This window comes from Mercenaria mercenaria, chromosome 17 (assembly GCF_021730395.1).
Source record: "Mercenaria mercenaria strain notata chromosome 17, MADL_Memer_1, whole genome shotgun sequence".
Lineage (NCBI taxonomy): Eukaryota > Metazoa > Mollusca > Bivalvia > Venerida > Veneridae > Mercenaria > Mercenaria mercenaria.
In genome coordinates, this window is record NC_069377.1 from 50,133,293 (window position 1) to 50,154,711 (window position 21,419).

General features: G+C 35.3%; 1 protein-coding gene across 1 annotated transcript in view; it reads left to right on the forward strand.

Annotated features, from left to right (window-relative positions):
• LOC123537444 (uncharacterized) overlaps positions 1 to 13,512 on the forward strand; it is a 38,303-nt gene extending 24,791 nt beyond the window's left edge. The window contains exons 3-5 of the mRNA XM_045321160.2: positions 1,649 to 1,787; positions 7,162 to 8,975; positions 9,400 to 13,512. Coding sequence (XP_045177095.1) covers positions 1,649 to 1,787; positions 7,162 to 8,975; positions 9,400 to 9,708 — 2,262 coding nt within the window. The 3' untranslated portion in view covers positions 9,709 to 13,512. The remainder of the gene's footprint in view (positions 1 to 1,648; positions 1,788 to 7,161; positions 8,976 to 9,399) is intronic.
• The last annotated feature ends 7,907 nt before the right edge of the window (positions 13,513 to 21,419 follow it).

The following is a 21,419-nucleotide window of genomic DNA, read 5'->3' on the forward strand; positions in this document are numbered from 1 at the left end:
GCTGTGGACTAGAACTGTCACACTTCTTAGGAGGATTCTATGTGATCTGCTGGTTAGAGTTCAGTAGGGCAAAAATTTGGTTACAATGTCCTCGAGACTGAAAACAGTTTTTAACCCTTACCATGCTAAATTTCTGTAATGGACTGGTCCATCTTCCAATTTGGGCAGTACCATTTATCATTTGAAGGGATGTTTACTGAAAATTTATTGACTGAATAGCGAACAGTGCAGATCATGATCAGACTGCATGGATGTGCAGGCTGATCATGATCTACACTGGTTGCAAAGGCAGAACCAATCGTGTCTAGCATGGGAAGGGTTAATAACATGACTTTATAAGATGTCTGTAAATGTTGAAGGGGTCAGAGCACTTTCTGAATGAAGACCTTTTCCAGTCAACAACTTAAGAACACTTTGGATTCGACTTTAAAACTTCATACTATGATTTCATGTGGTCGATATATGTCCCTTATTGTTCTTTTTATTTGGTGGGGGTGATAGTAGATCAAAACGAAAGGTCATAATGTGATCTCACTACTGAAAATTGTTATAAACAATAATATAAGAATACTTTTGCCTGGGTGTCTTCCTCAAGCATCATAGCCAGATTATGTAACTCTCATCCTAACAAATAAGAGGACTGTCAAACTTCATAGGATGATTGATTAGGGTTAGAAGATAGATCAGATGTTCTGTGGTGCTGAAATTGATTACCAGAGAGTTATTTGACCTTCATAGGCGAAAAGTAATAAAATGATATCCTACTGTTAGTAGATCTGGCTTCAACTGTTCTGGGGTTATCAGGTCAAAAGTAAATGCTACTACAAACTGAATCCCCATTTATAGGCATCATGAGTGGTTGGGGGCTTGTGTTGTTCAAACGACACTGTTCTATGATCTGTCAATTTCTTATTCCCAAAGCTGCAACAATCTGGACTGAGGATGAAAAAGACCATATTATTTTAGAGATATGATTTTCCGGTCTTTAAATAAAGATTTAATGCTAAAATACTACAAAGGTGATTTTTTTCTTGAAATAAATACCTGTATTTAACAAACTTTCTTTCCAATATGCCTCTTTGGCTTGTCAGTGTTGTTATATTTTCTTGTCTATTGGGTTGTGGAGTCCATTCAATATTTGTGTAATAGAATTCCGTTTAAGCTGGGGTTAGGGGAGCGTGAGGGGTGTTGCACTTTCCTTTACCTCTCGTGAACAGACATGATCAGACCAAGTCTCCTATTATTTTATTTGGTTGCATTTTTTACTTCCAAAGTATCTACTTTTCAATTTTATTGTCTAATGTCATGTGATATTTTCAGGTCTTTCAAGGAAAGGTAACTTACTGTAAAATCATTTAATTTCGTGGACATGAAATGTCGCTGTTTTGGTCAAAACGGCAATTTCGTGGGGATATGAATTCATGGATTTCAACTTTTGAACATAAAATGAATGGAAATTTTACTTGTTCATTGGGATTAAATTTCGTGGATTGACTCGACCATGAAATCCACGAAAATTAGTCCCCCATGAATATTAATGATTTCACAGTTTCAAGAACATCAGTAAGCCAAACTTTGCCTTTTCCCTACACAATTTTGCAAATGTCTACTAAATTAAGGTTTAATTTTAATTTTTTTGAATTTGTAGGTGCGGAGTCGGTCTGGCAGTATGACTTATGACTTACTGCTAGATTATGAGAGTAGAGGTGGTTCTGTTCTGGGAGTCCAGCGTGCGTTGGAAAATATTGGCCATGTAGCGGCAGAGATTATACCAGCATATTTTGAAAGTAAGTATATGCAAAATGTGTGCAATTAATTCTATGTTCATACTACTCTTTGTTAGCTCACCTGTCACATAGTGACAAGATGAGCTTTTGTGATCACCCTTCGTCCGTCGTCAGTCCTTCCATCCGTCTGTGAGTCAACAATTTCTTGTCTGCATGATAGTGGTTTCATTTATGATTTTATTTTAACCAAACTTGCACACAACTTGTATCACCATAAGATCACGGTTCCTTTTTTGAACTGGCCAGATCCCATTATGGGTTCCAGAGTTATGGCCCCTGAAAGGGCCAGAATTAGCTATTTTGACCTTGTCTGCACAATAGCAGCTTCATTTATGATTTGAATTTAATCAAACTTGCACAAAACTTGTGTCACCATAAGATCTTGGTTCCTTTCTTGAACCGGCCAGATCTAATAATGGGCTTCAGAGTTATGGCCCCTAAAATGGCCAAAATTAGCTATTTTGACCTTGTCTGCACAATAGCAGCTTCATTTATGATTTGATTTTAACCAAACTTGCACACAACTTGTATCACCACAAGATCTTGCTTCCTTTCTTCAACTGGCCAGATTCCATCTTGGGTTCCAGAGTTATGGCCCCTTAAAGTTCCAAAATTGGCTGTTTTGGCTTTTGCAGCCATATAGAGACTTCATTTATGGTTTTATTTGATACAAACTTCCAAAATATCTTCAACAACAATAAATCTTGGATTCCATGACAAATCAGATCCAATCATAGGTTTCAGAGTTATTTTATATCTGATTACCTCCACTGATTGTAATCAAAATGGATTTATATCAGTAAGTACTTTCAGGACTTATTTCATTATTGTTATTAGTTGGACTGAGACAATCAGGGTAGATAACTATGGACTGATTTAATATCAAATTACCTCCCTTTATTTCAAATTAAAATTGTTATATCTCCATAACTAATGAAGATACTGATCTGAGATTTCATTTATGCCAACAGATTTATTTGGTAGATCCTTCTTTTGTCCACTTACAATATTTTTTTTTAATTACTTCCCTTTTACGTTACTATAAATAGCTTATTTTTAGTAACTTTTTTATTATTGGCCATAGGGAAAACACGAGACCAGTTTTCTGTGGTACAACATGGATGGTACCTCCAATTTTTAGGTGTATTTTAACATATCTATACCTTGTAAGATTTTTTTTTCTTTTTGGTTAAATTTCTTCCCTTTGTTGTTCCTTGTCCTATTTATTCTGAGGACCTTCTTGTCCTCAAGTGCAATGATAACAGGTGAGCAATATAGGGCCATCATGGCCCTCTTGTTTAAAGATACCAACACATGTTGGTGAAGGTTGGAGTCGGCATATTTTGCCGTGTGTTCGAGTGACCAACTAGCCTTACTTGGCATTTGAAATTTAGATAATTTTTTGACAATATTGAACCACTGCTTTGTTTAGAAATAACCATCCAGAAGCTGGAATGCTAACACTGGACTTAAAACTAAGTTTATTATCCACCACTGTAGGCGGATGTATATATTGTTTTGGCGCTGTCCATCCAGCTGTTCGTACATCCCAAACTGAAAAATGATTGTAATACAAAATGTATTTTAGCTAGAATCACAATACCTCACATACTTATTAAATAGCATATGGCCTTTGCTCAAATGAAGTGTATCCACATTGACTCAGTAAAAACAGAGTTTTTCCCCTTGATTTGGTTAAAAAAAATTGTAGCTAGAGTCACCAAACCTCGCATAATTATCAATTAGCACATAGCCTTTGCTCACAAAGTATTATCCCCACTTGACCTAGTAAAAGCAGGGGAAAAATTCCCCTTGATTTGGTTAACAAAAGTTGAAAAAGCTAATTATTCAAAAAGTAATTTAGCTAGAATCACCAAACCTCACTTAATTATCAATTGCTCACAGATAGTATTACCCCTCTTGACCCAGTAAAAGCAGAGTTTTTCCTCTTGGTTTGGTAAAAACAAAATTGAAAATGATTATGATTCTAAAAATATTTTTGCTAGAATCACCAAATCTCACCTAATTATTATATAGCACATAACCATTGCTCATATATAGTTTTATCCGCCTTGAATAAGTAAAAGCAGAGTTTCTCCCCTTGATTTTGTAAATAGGGATTTTTGACTGTATATATGTAACCTATTGATAGATCTTCATAAAACTTTTTTTATTTACACAAATTTAGATCACTGTAAGGTGGTGGTGCATGGGCAATTTCCATCAGGATCACTTCTGTAACCAGAGTAACTGCCCTTTAATTATTATACAATCCATAAATTCCCACATAACAAAGTATTCCAGTATTGGATCTTCGTGAAATTTAACACAAAAATAGATCAGTCTAGGGCGGTTGTGCATGCACATCTTTCATCAGGATCACTTCAGTTACTGCTTTCATTGTTTTAAAATTCATAGATTAACAAAGTTACCCATTGGTGGATCTTTGTGAAATATAATACAATATCGATCACTATAGGGCAGAGTTTTTCCCCTTGATTTGGTAATAAATAGGAACTAACAAACCATGGTAGAGTCCGATTATACATAACATTTGTTTATCTGGAAATTAAATGTCTTTCAAAATGTAGTCCCCACATTTGTCCAAAACCACAGGTCCTAGGACTTTAATATCTGGTATGTAGCATCATCTAGTGGTCCTCTACCAGGATTGTTCAAATTATCCCACTAGTGTCAAATATGGCCCCGCCCTGGGTGTCACATGATTTATATAGACTTACATAAGGAAATCTTTGAAAATCTTCTTGTCTGAAACCACAGGGCCTAGGGCTTTGATATTTGGTTTGTAGCATCATCTAGTGGTCATCTACTAAGATTGTTCAAATTATCCCACTAGGGTCAAATATAGCCCTGCCCTAGAGGTCACATGGTTTATATAGACTTGTATAGGGAAAAACTTTGAAAATCCTTTTGTCCAAATTAAACCACATGACCTAGAGCTTTGATATTTGGTATGTAGCATTGTGTAGTAGTCCTTTACCAAGATTGCTTAAATTATCTTCTGAGGTTAAAACTGGCCCCACCTGGGGGAGAGGCACATGGTTTAAATTGACTTGTGTAGGGAAAAAATTCTTGTCACAAACCATAAGGCCCAGAGCTTAGATATTTAGTATGTGGCATGCTCTAGTGGTTCTCTACCAAGATTGTTCAAATCATGACCCTGGGCTCAATATATGCCATGCCCAAGGGGTCCCTTGTTTTACATTGACTTACATAGGGAAAATTTATTATCAACATGTGGAGTTCCACCTCCACCACCCTGGTCACACCCCCTCCCCTCCCCATCCCTTTTTTTTTTTAAACCTTAAACCTTCCATGAATATTTATCAACATGCAAAGTTGTATTCCCCATCCCCCCCACCTCGCTCCTCCACCCAGTCACCCCCACCACCCCAAACATGCACCTGCCCTCCCCCTCTCCCCACCCCCACTCCATAATTTTTAGCTCGACTATTCGAAGAATAGTCTAGCTATTCTACTCACCCTGGCGTCGGCGTCGGCGTCGGCGTCACACCTTGGTTAAGTTTTTGCATGCAAGTACATACAGCTATCATTTAAAGGCATATAGCTTTGAAACTTATTTATTCTTTTTCTAGGTCAATTACCAACCTTACTGGGTCAAGTTCCATAACTCTAACATGTATTTTGAGCAAATTATGCCCCCTTATGGACTTAGAAAATTTTGGTTAAAGTTTTACATGCAAGTTACTATCTCCAAAACTAATGCAGATATTGAATTGAAACTTCACATGTGTCTTTGGGGTTATAAAACTAGTTGATAGCACCAAGTCCCATAACTCTGACCTTCATTTTGGCCAAATTATGCCCCCTTTTGGACTTAGAAAATTCTGGTTAAAGTTTTGCGTGCAAGTACATACAGCTATTACTAAAAGGCATATAGATTTGAAACTTATTTTTTCTTTTTCTAGATCAATTACCTACCTCACTGGGTCAAGTCCCATAACTCTGACATGTATTTTGAGCAAGTTATGCCCCCTTTTGGACTTAGAAAATCCTGGTTAAAGTTTTACATGCAAGTTACTATCTCCAAAACTAATGCAGATATTGAATTGAAACTTTACATGTGTCTTCGGGGTTATAAAACTAGTTGATAGCACCAAGTCCCATAACTCTGACCTTCATTTTGGCCAAATTATGCCCCCTTTTGGACTTAGAAAATTCTGGTTAAAGTTTTGCGTGCAAGTACATACAGCTATTACTAAAAGGCATATAGATTTGAAACTTATTTTTTCTTTTTCTAGATCAATTACCTACCTCACTGGGACAAGTCCCATAACTCTGACATGTATTTTGGGCAAATTATGCCCCCTTTTGGACTTAGAAAATCCTGGTTAAAGTTTTGCGTGCAAGTACATACAGCTATTACTAAAAGGCATATAGATTTGAAACTTATTTTTTCTTTTTCTAGATCAATTACCTACCTCACTGGGACAAGTCCCATAACTCTGACATGTATTTTGGGCAAATTATGCCCCCTTTTGGACTTAGAAAATCCTGGTTAAAGTATTACATGCAAGTTACTATCTCCAAAACTAATATAGATATTAAATTGAAACTTCACATGTGTCTTCGGGGTTATAAAACTAGTTGATAGAATCAAGTCCCATAACTCTGACATGTATTTTTTGGCAAATTATGCCCCCTTTTGGACTTAGAAAATTCTGGTTAAAGTTTTGCGTGCAAGTACATACAGCTATTACCAAAAGGCATATAGCTTTGAATCTTATTTATTCCTTTTCTAGGTCAATTACCAGCCTCACTAGGTCAAGTTCCATAACTCTTAACATGTATTTTGAACAAATTATGCCCCCTTTTGGACTTAGAAAATTCTGGTTAAAGTTTACATGCAAGTTACTATCTCCAAAACTAATGCAGATATTGAATTTAAACCTAACATGTTTCTTCGGGGTTATAAAACTAGTTGATAGCATCAAGTCCCATAACTCTGATATGTATTTTGGTCAAATTATGTCCCCTTTCGAACTTAAACTCTTTTGATATTTAACATTTTGGGTAATAATTTCCTGCTTCTGTGACAATATTTCGAATAGTCGAGCTTGGCTGCTTACGGACAGCTCTTGTTTTTTTTTAATTTATTTTATATTTTCCATCAATTTTCATTATCAACATGTGAAGTTTTGTACCCTTACTTGGTCACCCTCGCCCCCCCCCCCCCCCCCCCCCCCCCCCCCTCACCACCGCCGATTTTTTTGTTTTTTAAGCTTTAGCAAAGAAATTTGTGCAAGCAAGCAACTTAACTCGGGTGAGTAGTAGAGGGCCATCATGGCCCTCTTGTTTTGATGTAATATTTAGATCTTTATCTTTGTTTTAGGTATAACTAGAGCTCAGGCTAGAGCATATCCAGAGCAATATACTGATGGCAGAGTTCCGTACCCATTTAACAGCGGATACCAAAATACTGAACCACGTAGCTGCAACTGCCCAGAGTGTCACGGTCGTGGTCAGTATTCTAACACTTCAAGGCCCAGCAGGCCCAACTCCGTACAGCGTGAAATAAGTAACCTGAATGGCTCAGTCTATACAGGAGCTTCTGAAAAAGGAAGAAGAATACCTAGACGAAGGAGTCTGACACAGTCAGGATCCAGAGCCCCTGATTCAGATCTCGACAAACCGGCTACTGCTGGTTCAAGTGGAAGAAGTGGAAGAAGCAGTGATATGACTAGTTCTGAAAATAACTATGTACCGTATATTACTGGACAATTGCCAAATATGGATGAAAGGAACAATATTGGACAGAATCCTTTCCCAAGAGGAATCAACGGGGAAATAAACAATGTTTTTTGCCAGTGTGAGGAATGCAGGTTACGGTCTGATTCGGAACAGACACAGAGACTTACTCTTGAAAGTGATCCAAAAACTCCATGTTTGCTCAGGCCAGTACATCGAATAACTGCAAATGGTGGGCATGGGCATGACTCATCAAGAATTTCAGAAGTCATCAGCAGTGGACTTTCCCAGCTCTATTTGGATTCTGAGGAAAGTAGAGACACCTCAAGGGATGATGTTGAAAATTCTGATGAAACGTTTGTGAAGAGTGTGGTCATTAAGTCACAAAGTGTTGATAGTGAAGCAAACTCTGTTTCAAGAGGTATTCCCACTGAAAACATTGTGACAAATAATAGAGGACCAATTTGTTCTAGGTCTGATATGGGACAACACAGGCTCGGTGAGATGGTGGATAACTGTCCTGTTTGTGGTAACAATGCAGGAGCAAAACCTAAAACTGGGCCAAGGCCGCGGAATAACTCAGCTCCACAGAAAAATGAAATACCAGAAACCGATTTAAGGAAGTCATGGCATGGAACGTCAGGAGCCAGTGATAAAGAAGAAATGAAAAAAATAAATTCTGATTCTGTGCTTTCATGGTCTTCTGTTACTAGCAGCCCACAACCCCAGTATACTAATTTGATTGGGGAAACTTTATATAGTAGAATTTCGTCCTTCGGTAGTGACAATTCTGAGTGCAAAAGAGGTGATAGTGGTGCAAATAGTGTAGATATTTCAGCCATTGGAAAAAATTCTGTCAATGATATTTATCAGAACAATTTAGAATCAGATAATGCAAATGTCTTAAACAATCAACAAACTGGCTCAAGAAACATTGTTCAAAGTAATTCTTTTAACTGCTCAGACGTACAGAACAATACTTCTGTAAATACACCTGCCAGGTATTTGAGTAATGTACATTCCAGGACCTCATTTGACCCACAGGTTCAGATCTCAAATGATCGTGCTCAAAGAGTCAACTCGACCTCTGAAGATGCTCAACAAAGGGGAGAGTCTGCTACGAATGCTCCACAAGCCAGTGGGCCAGCCACAAGTGCTCCTCAAACTAGTGGATCAGCCACAAGTGCGCAACAAATCAATGGATTTGCGGCAAGTGCTCAACAAAACAGTGGATCAAATGGAAGTGCTCAAAATCAAGACAGAAGGTCGGGAGACTTTGTGTTCGTTACATACAGCTGGAATGGGATGACAGATCCTGAATCGTTAATACAGGAAGTTATTGAGATGTGCCGTGCTCTGCGTGAGGCAGGAATCCGGGTGAAGATTGATATGGATGAGACATCATACGCTGCCTTGAGACTTAACAGACTTGACTGGATAGATAGAAATGTGCGTGAGGTAAGAACGTTTGGAATTTTCTTCCATGATATTGTTACTCACCTCACAAAGTTGCATTTATTGCTTTATATGAAACAGTTTTATTCACTGCAAATAATTCCTTGAAGTTTTTGTAAATAATGGATATTTATTTGAGCCGCGCCATGAGAAAACCAACATAGTGGGTTTGCGACCAGCATGGATCCAGACCAGCTTGCGCATCCGCGCAGTCTGGTCAGGATCCATGCTGTTTGCTAACAGTTTCTCTTATTGCAGTAGACTTTAAAAGCGAACAGCATGGATCCTGACCAGACTGCGTGGATGCGCAGGCTGGTCTGGATCCATGCTGGTCGCAAAGTCACTATGTTGGTTTTCTCATGGCACGGCTCATTTAATACGACTCCTGAAAATAAAAAGTACATTTGTTCATTTCCTATTCTTTCAGGCTAGGTATGTAATTGTTTGTGTGACCCCTACATATGCTGCAGATATAAGAGAACCAGACCCGAGAAACCAGGCATCGCCACGAAGTGGTCAACTGAATGCTAGATACATCTTTGATAAACTACGGGAGGAGTATTACAGCAACTTGTCCCAAAACAGAAGGATTATACCTGTGATGTTCTCTAACTATGGAGCAGCTCCAAAACATGTCCCATCATGTATGCGCTCAACACTAATCTACACATATCCTGCAAACATGGAAGAAATAATTGCTGCTATTTTAGGCTACGGTAGATTCAGGCCTTCGTGAGATGTTATGACCCAGTTTGACCAAAACAAATCAAATTTCTGCGGACAGTCAACCTAAACCAGTTCAAACGAGAACATTCTAGCAAGTAGAGAGCTAATATGAAATATGCTTTTCTCGTGGACATTTTGTGACACATCCATTATCTGCCAGTCAGCTTTTGTCCATTTGGAAGTATTGTCATTTGTTTATACTAGAATCAGCTTAAACTGGTGCAAAACTAGGAACGCAGGTTATCTGAAGGATGACTAGCGATTGGATATGGCCACCAACTTTGAATCACGCACAACAGTGGAGCCGAGGTATATCACATTTTTTTGGTTTCTATTGCGAATAGAAGCCGTCTAATTAGCTTGTTTTACCCAGGTGCCCATCCGAGCATGCTGTAGTTTTTGAATGACAAAGGTTGTAGATCCGAGCTTAGCAGGAAATATGCTAAATGACCTTAGATGTGTCGGTGTGACAGCAAAATAAACACTTATAGACATACTGAAAGCTGCTGTATAGCTGAAATCCATTTTACATGCTGACTTTGAAGCCTCTAAAATGGGTGAATAATTATGATGTATGAATACCTTCACTAAGTGAATGATTAAAGATATAGCTTATGATAAAATGTACTCGATTTGTTGATTTTTACACTTGTAAAGATTTTTTTCCGACTTACATTAAATGTCAAGAGATAATTTTGGAGATCCAACTGTTTTGAATTTAAGGCGTAAATTTTATTTCGTATCTTGCTATATCTTCATAAAAAACAGTCTTAAATGTATTTTGATAACATTTTATGTGTCATTCCAAATGTGACATTTAGGGTTTTTACCCGTAATTAATACATAATGTAATATGTCAAGTTACTTCACATGTTTTAATTATGTCAAAACATTACCCGACCCTCAAATGGTCTAAGAAATTTTTATTTCATTTTTTTCTGCAAATCTAGTTTCATTCCACTTACATATAATGTTGATTTTATGCTTAAAAAAGAAAAGTAATCAAAGCGTGTTTGCCAGACTACCTTCTATTTTTTTGGTCACATAATCTTAAAACAGTTACAGTTTAGGTCTAGATTTTACTTTAGCAGATGTGTGCAAATACTGTTGGCTTTATTTTATTTATTCATGACATAAAAACAAAAAAGTCTTGCACGTAGTACTTTTTTATTATCTTTATCTTTTTTATGTTGCTGACTAAGTACCAGATAGTACCATTAATATTAATACCGTAATCATTTTAAGAAATTCATTAATGCAATGAGAATTTTTTTTTTTAGATGTAAAAAGTTTCTAAAGTAAGTTTTACTGGTTATTTTCTGTTGCGAATTTCAGCCTATTTGACCAAAAAATTTCGAGAAAGATACGTTTTTGTTTTCGTATTCTTAAATATTCGTTTGCATGAAGGAAACATGTACAAGCATGTTCATGTACAAGCTTGGTAAAAAAAATCGAGATTTTAATGGGTAGGCCTAAAAATATTACAAGTTTTTTCCAAAGAAGGAAAAATTGTCATTAAAGGTGTTATTAACATTTCAAAAATGTTGTAACTTTGAGACATAAGATTTAGCTCATATTAACAAAGCAAGGATGGAATTCTCCGAAACAGCTGTCATGGATTAAGTTAACAAAGCACTTAAATTTTCGAATATTGTACAATGTAAGCTTCAGTATGTATTAAAAAAAAAAACCAGCTATTTCCTACTTCAAATGAATAATGCCTTTCAAACCTGTAACCAGATGACAATTTCTAATGTCATGACAAATAAACTGTTTGTAAATTTAGTAAGTTTTGGTGCATACGTACTTCACAATGTGTTTTCATTACATTTTGTGATTCACTCCATTTAATTTGTAAGTAAATAAGGACAAAGTTTAGAAAGTAGTGTGTAAACTCTAATTGTAATAATTGAGCCGTGCCATGAGAAAACCAACATAGTGGCATTGCGATCAGCATGGATCCAGACCAGCCTGCACATCCGCGCAGTCTCGTCAGGATCCATGCTATTCACTAACAGTTTCTCCATTTCCAATAGGCTTTAAAAGGGAACAGCATGGATCCTGACCAGCTGCGCGGCTGGTCTGGATCCATGCTGGTCACAAACCCGTTATGTTGGTTTTCTCATGGCATGGCTCATATACTTAAAGCTAAGTGTTCTTCGAGATAGTGGCATGTATTGTAGTTAGTTATTTCAAATTTATATGATTTGAACTTTTAGTTTGGGTTAAAGATAATTAATGTTAAATGTAATGATATCATCAATAACCATGAGTTACTATTAAAAGATAATTCTTGATTTGTTAGATCATTAAATTCAACATGGTATTGTTTCAGGGCATTAATGCATCTATGCATGCTGAAAACAGCTGCTGGAGCTAAATTTAAGTTCAAAATGACTTGTTGTCTGAAGGAAAAATAACTTCATTTACATATAATTTACTTTTCTCTATTTTAGTAAACTATTTTATCAAAATGGAATTATAAGGCGAATTTTATTATAATTTCTAATTTTTAAAAGGTGACTTAGTAAAAACATTTGTTTTAGAAATTCTTTTAATAAACACTAGAAGTGTTTTTGAAAACTTTGCAAGTTCATTTGATTATGTCAAAGGGGGCATTAATTCACATAGTATCACTGCTTTGTACAGGTTATAATCATTTTGGGGTATTGTAATGAATTATGAATAACAAAATGAATTGAGGAAAATCAGTAGTTTTACTCCAGTTCTTGGAAGCTTGAAATCACATTTATATGTCTTTCAGAAGAACTGAAAGGCAATGCATTGTTTCCTTTTGTTTCATAATACTTCTATGATATCGTTCTATATGTATATAATGTATATACCTAAAATTAGAATGGCTGGTCCATTCTGCGTGAAGATACTATTGTCATCTTATCGGTGTGTAATCATTTCATTGTTCATGAATCATAATTTATATACATCTTTCTATTAATATGCTAGCTGACATGACTGTGTAAGGGTATATTGTTTTAAATCAGTGCCAGGTTTTATATCTTGGTGCATTTTATTTGAACAGATGTACATACACATTGTTGTGATACCAGTGGAATGTATGGTTTTTGTTTTTCATTCAATTATTTCAAGTTTTTCAAGTTTGATTAGGTCATTCTTATTTGTATATTCAAATATAAATATTAAACATTGAAAGAAGTCTGATTCTGGTCTCGAAACTAAAAGTAACTTTAATATAACTGGACACCTCCTGTAAAAGCTGTCTTTGCCGCCTGTGTAATGATATGACTTCTTTCTGTAAGTATAAGGTTATGAAATATTTCTCATTAAGAAATGAATTAAAGAGCAGATTTTTCAGATTTTCACCACACAAAAACATTGTCGTATAGGACCATTGAATCTACTAGTAGGAACTGACCAATGGCATGGCTGCATTCTGAGAACGGTCTCCAAACCAAGTTTTATGAGCCAGACCTCGGCAACTGATTTAAAATATAGATGCCAATAAGTTGAATTTTTGCAAACAGAATCATTGGTAAATATATTTACAGGAGAAATGAAATGATGTTGATGGCATTGTCATGTTGTTCATTGTCATGTAGCTTATTGTCATGTAGCCCATTGTCATGTTCATTGTCATGTAGCCCATTGTCATGTTGTTCATTGTCATGTAGGTCATTGTCATGTTGTTCATTATCATGTTGTTATCATGTTTTATAATAGAAATTGGTGTTGATTCGCCAGTATTTTTATATATATATAATAACATGTATATATTTTTATGCGATTCGCTTTTCAAAATATGAACAAAACTATGCAATAAAGAAATAGAACAAAATGCAAAAACTTATTTGTTTATTCAAGGTCTATTGTACCCGTCAATGTCGCGCCTGTCGCCCAGCCCGTGATCAGTCTATTTATAGCAATTGCACTTAATATGTATACAAATTTTCTTGATATCTTGCCAATGTCTTTTCGAATAACAGAAAGTACATCTTTTTAATTTTACATACTTTTAGGACAAAACACATGTCAAATCGACATCATCGAATCATTCGTTAAAATTTATGTAAAATCTGTTCTGTTTTCATAGTTATGGCAGGGTAACACCATTTCTTTGGTTTTTGCAATAATTGTATTTCCTAATATGAATTTTGCTTTTTTTTTAAATTCAGTTATCTATGTACATATTTTTGCTTTTTTAAAAGGTAATGCACAACAATCTGTTGTCTTGGAAATTTGGTATCTTTAAGAAATTGAATGTGCAAACTATCCAGTTTCTGAAAAAAAGATTTGTTAAATGTAAGCACAATTTTTTTAAACATGTATAAGTAGGTCAGTTGTCTTGCGCTCTTAATGGTATGCAATGCTCGATAATAAAACGAAGATTATCTTATATTAAGGTACATAAAGCCTTGCACTATTTCAGTTATACACTATACAGTAGTTAGTGTCATTCATTTTACACGTGATCACAGTACTCGCATTCCAATATTATTTGACTGGCTTCTGTACAAGATTTGGGGTAATTGCCAATAAAATAAGTAAACTGTTTTTTTATAAACTGGCTGTATAAGATATTGTATACAGGAGGGTTTAAATTTAAATTGTATTGATTTCGGGACAAACGGACAAGGCCGCCTCGAGTAAGCCGAAATAATCAGATTAAAAATAAGTGAAACAAACGAAAAAGAAAAGAAACTAGGTTTGTTTAAATTTACAGAACAAATTAAGTTTAGATAAATGAGAATGAGCAGCATTTAGAGGGTTCTGAATAATGACATAATAACCGCAGTTATTCTCACTGATTTGCTAGCGACACTCCGAACAGTAACCGGCACTACAACAGCAGTCATTTTCTTCCCCATTAGATAAACAATTCTACTGTAGATCAACACATATATAAATTTTCACGCTGAGCCATAACAAATAACTCTACAGACACTGTGCATTGCGATCAAACACCCAGCCTCACTCCGAGTTACTTACGTATTTTATCTGTCAATATCTAAAAAGACCAAACAGGTTTCAAACATTGTTGATACCGAGTGAGACAAAATGGTCAACACAACCAGCCTGTTTGCATTTTGCGTGCTACATAATTCTAAATATTTTACTTTTTAGTTCGACTATTCAAAGAATAGGTAGGGCTGTTGGACTCATCCGTGCGTCGGCGTCCGCTTTGGCGTCTGCATCTGCTTCCGCGTCAGCGTCCCCATTTGGTTAAGTTTTTGTATGCAAGTGGTATCTCAGTGACCACTTGTGGGACTGGATTAAAACCTGTAAAACATTGCACAGGTTCCAAAGCTTTATTATTCTTTTTAACAAAATTATGGGCTTTTTTGGCTGAGCAGTTTTTGGTATGTAAGCTGGTAACTCATTAACTACTAATGGGAATGGATTGAAACTTTAAACACGTGTTCACTGTAATGAACTGACATGCAATGTACAGGTTCCATGACCATACTTTTCCAAAATTATTCTCCTTTTTCGATTTCGCAGTTTTTGGTTAAGTTTTTGTATGATAAAGCTGGTATCTCAGTACCCGCTGATGGGAATGGATTGAAACTTCACACGTCTTGTTCAGTGTGATGAAGTGACACGCGTTGTACATTTTCCATTACGCTGTTTTGTATTTTTACAAAATTGTTCTCCTTTTTCAACTTATATCCATTCAATTGACAAGGCTGTTGAATACTTGAGCGTTGCTGTCCTCGGACAACTCCTGTTTATTTTGATACAACTATCACCACAAAGTAACGGATGATCTAACTGGAATAGGAAACACCGCAACCGATCGGCACACGAAGATTTGTATAGCGGAAGTGTGATGATTAAAAAGACCAAACCAAACCTAGCAAGGGGTTAGTTTTAGACATAACGAAAAAAGAAATGCTGCATAGATAACATATAGATTGTGTGAGAGTCCTAACTCTTACATTTAGCTGTTTATAAAGAAACTTCGCATTTCTTTAAATCATACGCAATTTTGATCGTATATTGCAACAGTACTTTCGTTAGTTGACCTAGCCACATCTATAAGATGAAGATCACGTTTTTCAGTGCTCCGCCCAGTGCTTTTACTGTTTTTATATACCATTGAAATGAATACATTAAGCTGATCATTGCATTTTTGATTAAATATGAGCTAAAATTAGTAACACTAAAATACCCTCTTTTTCCGTTCCTGCCCTGATAACCGACTTAACCGTGTTTACATAAATATATACAACTATTCGAAGGATGGGCCGTGACAGCTCGTTTTATGATACAATATATATGTAATATTATTAAGCTGTTTAAATATGAGTAACGAACGGTTGTGTAAACAAAAAAAACCAAACAAACCTTATTTTACAAAATTATTGTGTTAAAGTTTGTTAAGGGTTTTGTACCTAACGGCCAAAGACTTTGTACCTGATTGGCCTGTTCTACCATTGAAGACAACTGTGATATTTCGCCAACATTTTTTTATCCCTTAATACTGCATGTATGATGTACAATGCATATGTATACGATTAAAAGTTAATTTTCTGAAGAAAAATAACATAAATGCATATTTAGTGTTCCGTATGGTCAGCTATAACTGTTTATCTAAATGACTCATGTGTGGAAAGCGAAAGTCCATCAGGGCGACATCATGACCTCGGTCACCTATAATTTTAAGTCGCCCAGTTATTTAGTGCAAGTACCAATGTGAACTTTTACCTTTACTTATGAATCGAATTCCTAAATATACGTTAGTAATCAGTGGGTAATCTGCTAATGATGAAATATGTTGTATTATTAAATGAATTTCCAGAAAAGACGACGGTTGACCTGTCATGTAGGCGAGTCGTCTGGTCTGTTTTCATTTATGCAATGCGAGTCCTAAGTTATTATTTATCAACCAGTCCTATAATTCTGATGTTGTCTGTTGCAACCATACCAAAGAATATTTCCTCCAGTCAATAACTGATAGCGGTCAGATTTTCTATATAGAAATAAGAAGGACATGCACATATTTTACTTAATAACAGAAATACTGAAAATAAGAATCGTTAGGTGCAAAAAATTATTCAACATTTGATTCATCACACGCTGTTTTTAAAATAAATTTTATCTTGATCTGTATTGATACTGAAATCTTTAAATTGAGTTGTTGTAAAGATGTATTGTAAATGTATTATGAGAATGGTTTTCATGGTTTATGATGTCTCTTTGGGGGGGGGGGGGGGGTATAATACTTAGGATGCTCACTATAAACTATAATACAATACACATAGAGCATTTAAATCTTTACTAAAAGATAGACACTTCACATGCTTTTTCATTGACGAACACTTACAAAGGTGTAGGTCGGACTTAAAGGATTTGTAGTTTGGTTATTTATCACTTGAAAAATAGGGCAAAGCGTACTGATTTAACCTTTCTTTATAAACAACGGCACACTAAAGTTGTAATTATACATGCTTTGATACATGTGAAATTCTGCAATTTTTGCAGATCGCATTTAAGTGTTTAGTGAAAACTTTTCATTCTGGGGATATTTGCATACTGAAATTCGCCACATTCCATGGACTGACATTGCACTGACGTGCACATGTAAGTTAAGGACTTGGCACTCACACGACGACTTTCCGGCTTTTGATGGCGGAGGAAGATTATGATCGGGCACGGGAGTAGTACCAACGAACTTCCGTATGGTAAGAGACCCAAGAATGACTGGAGTTTTCCATGTCAGGCATCTGCCTACAGAGCTATATGATATATGGGCGTCTTCTTGAGCATCTGCTGAGCCTTGGATTTTTATTTCAGAGAATATCTGTATGATCTTGAGAGGAAGATTTTTTTATGAAGACAGACTGAAATAATCATTCAGGATGTCTTCATTTTCTATGTAGTGTTTAACAGAGTTTTTTTGGCGTTTGGTCTGTCCATTTTGTCTATTTATTTTGTTTGTCTACTTACTTTTGTAGAAATTTCTATAGTCTACACATCTATATATACACTGGTGCAGGGTTTTGCGTTGGGAGAGGTTGCGCTCTTAGACGTGGCTATTCTTACTGATTCTGTCCTTGGTTTTCTTTCTTCTTTTTGATACTTGAACGAAGTAGTGAGCATTACTTTTTGAAGCTGATTTTGATTTGGAATCTGCACTGATAGCAAATGTGTAAGCGCAGGCTGTAAACTGGACCAAAGTGTCGTGCATTTATTATTATACTATAAATTATGCTGTCTAAAATATAATCTCGTTATTGTCGCGGAAAGGAAAGCGTCTGCACAAAAAAAATCTAAAAGAAGATCTATTCGAAGCACAGAAAGAAACCAAGAAAAACAATAGTATACTCTGGATGACTGAGTCTGTTCATGAGAGGCAGCGAAATGTGTCCGGCTTAAATTATGTGGAATTCTATTACAGTAACATCAAATGTACTCCATGTCACGATAGAATACAGGGTATAATATATAATAAGCAATGAAGCATGTCTCCTTTTATTACGTTAGTAAAGAGGAATAAACTATCAAGTAGCTACCAAATGTCCTTTCCGACATTTGTTTCCCTTTAAGGTAATTTATTTTTCCGTTGATATGCGGCTTGCCGATCGCTACGGTTCCGGAACTTCAAGTATGAATATCAAAATATCTGTTTGATAAATAACGAATCTGAATATTTTGATATATATATATTTAAATATTAAAAGTTGCCTAATTGTCAATTCGAGTGTGGGAATAGTATTTTTACACTTAACACAAAAAGCGTCAGAACTGTGTTGCAGGTTTCGATTATTTTAGTACTGCAGTAAAATTATTTTATAGAAGACACATATATACTCTAGTCAAAAGTTCTAAGTACACAACAAATGACTGGCAAATAATGAACGGGAATCATGTTTTTATTTAACCGTTTAAGCTGGAACCGTTCTGTTCTTCCGTAAATATTACAACAGCATGTCAGTCAACAACTTATTTCATTGGTGAAAATGTAAAAGTCGCAAATCAATAACTAGTTTGATATACCAGTTCAAGTTAAGTATGGGTCAAGTCGAATTTTACGGCTGAATGAATGTAACAAAACAAGACATGTAAAATGCAAACATAATTCTTATTATCGAATTCAGTACAAAGCAATTTTTATTAAAAATCATGTAAGGTGTTTTAAGATACCCGGACCCTCAGGTGGGAATTTCAATTTTGAAAATTTATACCTGATAGACCATTACTATTCATAACATATATACTGAATTGTTCAGTCGAAGTAGGAAAAGGTTTATTTATTAAAATGTAAGCTTGTTTAGAAGTATGTATTTTGTCTTGTATCACATGTACATCAATGGTGGCATATTTCTGCCAACCACATATCCAGTTATTATCTGGCAAGTGGCAAAATTGCGTGTTATCCAGATAATTATGTTAACAGGACAAAACTGCATGTTAGTGCCCACTTCTGCCATCCACATATTCACACAAAATAAGTGGTTATTGTGAAGGTTGTCTTGATATCCAGTTAATATTCGTACCCAAACTGATGATTAACGGTTAGACTTTTCGTCCCCTATACGGAATGAATGAGTGTATATCCACCTTGTCCATTAATGGTTTATATAACTTATAGATATGATTTATAACATTCAGACGGAATGATAAATTTGCATATTTATTATGCCCCTTTATGTATTTTAATTTATTCCGTAATGATAGGGGGCGATTAAGAGATATTGCAAATCATAACTGACTAACTGACAAAAATTAAGAGACCTTGTTAACGTACGTGAATACGTGGATGGCAGTAATGGGCACCAACAGGCAGTTTTGTTCCGTTACGATACTTATGTGGATAACATGCAGTTTTGTCACTTGCCAGATAATAACTGAATAAGTGACATTTTCACAAAAGATTTCGAGATAAATAAATGGATATGTGGTTGGCAGAAGTATGCCACCATAGTACCTAGACAAACATGTTACACACATAACCAAAACAGAGTTAAAATAGAAATACTTTTGAAAAAGAAGTTTGACATTTTCTACAAAATAGCAGTTGGACAGTCGAAGTATATGGTGGCATATTTCTGCCAACCACATACATGACATATTCACTGATTTATGTAGACAGTTTTCTCTAAAAATGTCACACATCCAGTCATCATGTGGCAAGTACCTCTCCTAGTATGCCAAAATCGCGTTAAGGCACACCACCTCTAAATTGTAATAATATTTTTGCATTAGTATTTTCATATACATTACAATGAAAAATAAATTTCAAAATGCTTCATCCGTGAGGTTTCTGTAGTTTGTCTAGCTATCAGCGGATTCCTGGAGACAAAGTCCATTGTTGCAAAGACAATGACTAGATATCGCTATGACATAATTTGATGTACATCTGTCTAAAACACAGGGTGTATTCTATCAATTATTTCACACTTATTTACACCATATGCAATATTTTCACGAGTGGCGCGGCCACAGGAGAAAATGAAAATTGTGGTGTTCACAAGTAAAATATATTTCGACTTTGCATGTAAAACAAATAAATCTTTTTATTTTATGTTTGACTAAATTTACCCATTTTTAGTTTCTTACTTCTGAAAGTACCAGATATATATATAAATTGCACTCTAATATTTCGATAAGCATGTAATAATTTCATGTTATTTCATTTCATCTATATTTTTCATAGGAATATATGAATTCAATAGCGTTATGTTACAGATTTCTTTCATGCAACAAAATACTTAAAAAGATTGTGACTGACGGATCCCAAAAATACAAATATCACAATGCCACTTCCTTTTTGAGGCGATGCATAGTTCAATTGCTGAAACCAGTTATTATCCCAATTGTATTGAACAACACTTACCTAAATAACAAACCGTTCCATTACAAAAAGTACAAAAAACCTCGCTGACCTCGAAGATGGACTATAAGATAACTTCCTTTTTTATTATTGTGATATTGGCGCGTATTATCTGCTTGTTCCAGTCACTGTGTTCAACTGAGTTTTATTCAACAGTGCTAAGAAACTTCTTTAGAAGCTTCACTACTAAGATGAAGTATTTGCCAAGTTGATGAATTCCACTTCTGTGTTTTTAATATGCAATAATCATACTTCGAGGTGCATACGTCGGTTTTACCGACATTTTCTCGTTTGTAGGGTGGGTGGAAGATGGCATATAATTCTATATTACAATGCATACTAAAGGCCATTTTCCCCTAAAAAAGTTTGATACCAATCATTGTGTGTTGAGCAATTCCGTGCATATATACAGACATGTGAATAAAAAACATATAGATCTAATAATCATACAATTTAGAGACATTCGCAGATGTTTTATTTTCCTTGGTTAATTTCTTTATGTTCATTTTTTTTTCTTTTATCATAGCTTTATTGTAGGAACTTGGTTTCATGCTATATTATAATTAGGTGTGTACGTTAGCATAATTGCAGTCTTTTTGTACATTGAAAATTTGTATTTCATGTATCTATTCTATGTTTAGTCCTCAATTAAGGATATAGTCTAGTATGGGCGGCGGTGACCGCCAAAATTAGTAAATATACAATCCATTCAAAAACAAGTCAGTCAGTGCATAGCATTTCAACGCCATCTAGTCTAAAACTCCATCCCGTCCAATACATTTCATATTTATTTTTATTTCAGTTATTCTGATAAGTGAACATACTTCTATATAATGTTAGAAATACGATTGTTTTGTTCATATTTATAAGTGAAAATGTAGAGCTATTGCACATTGTTTAATATATGA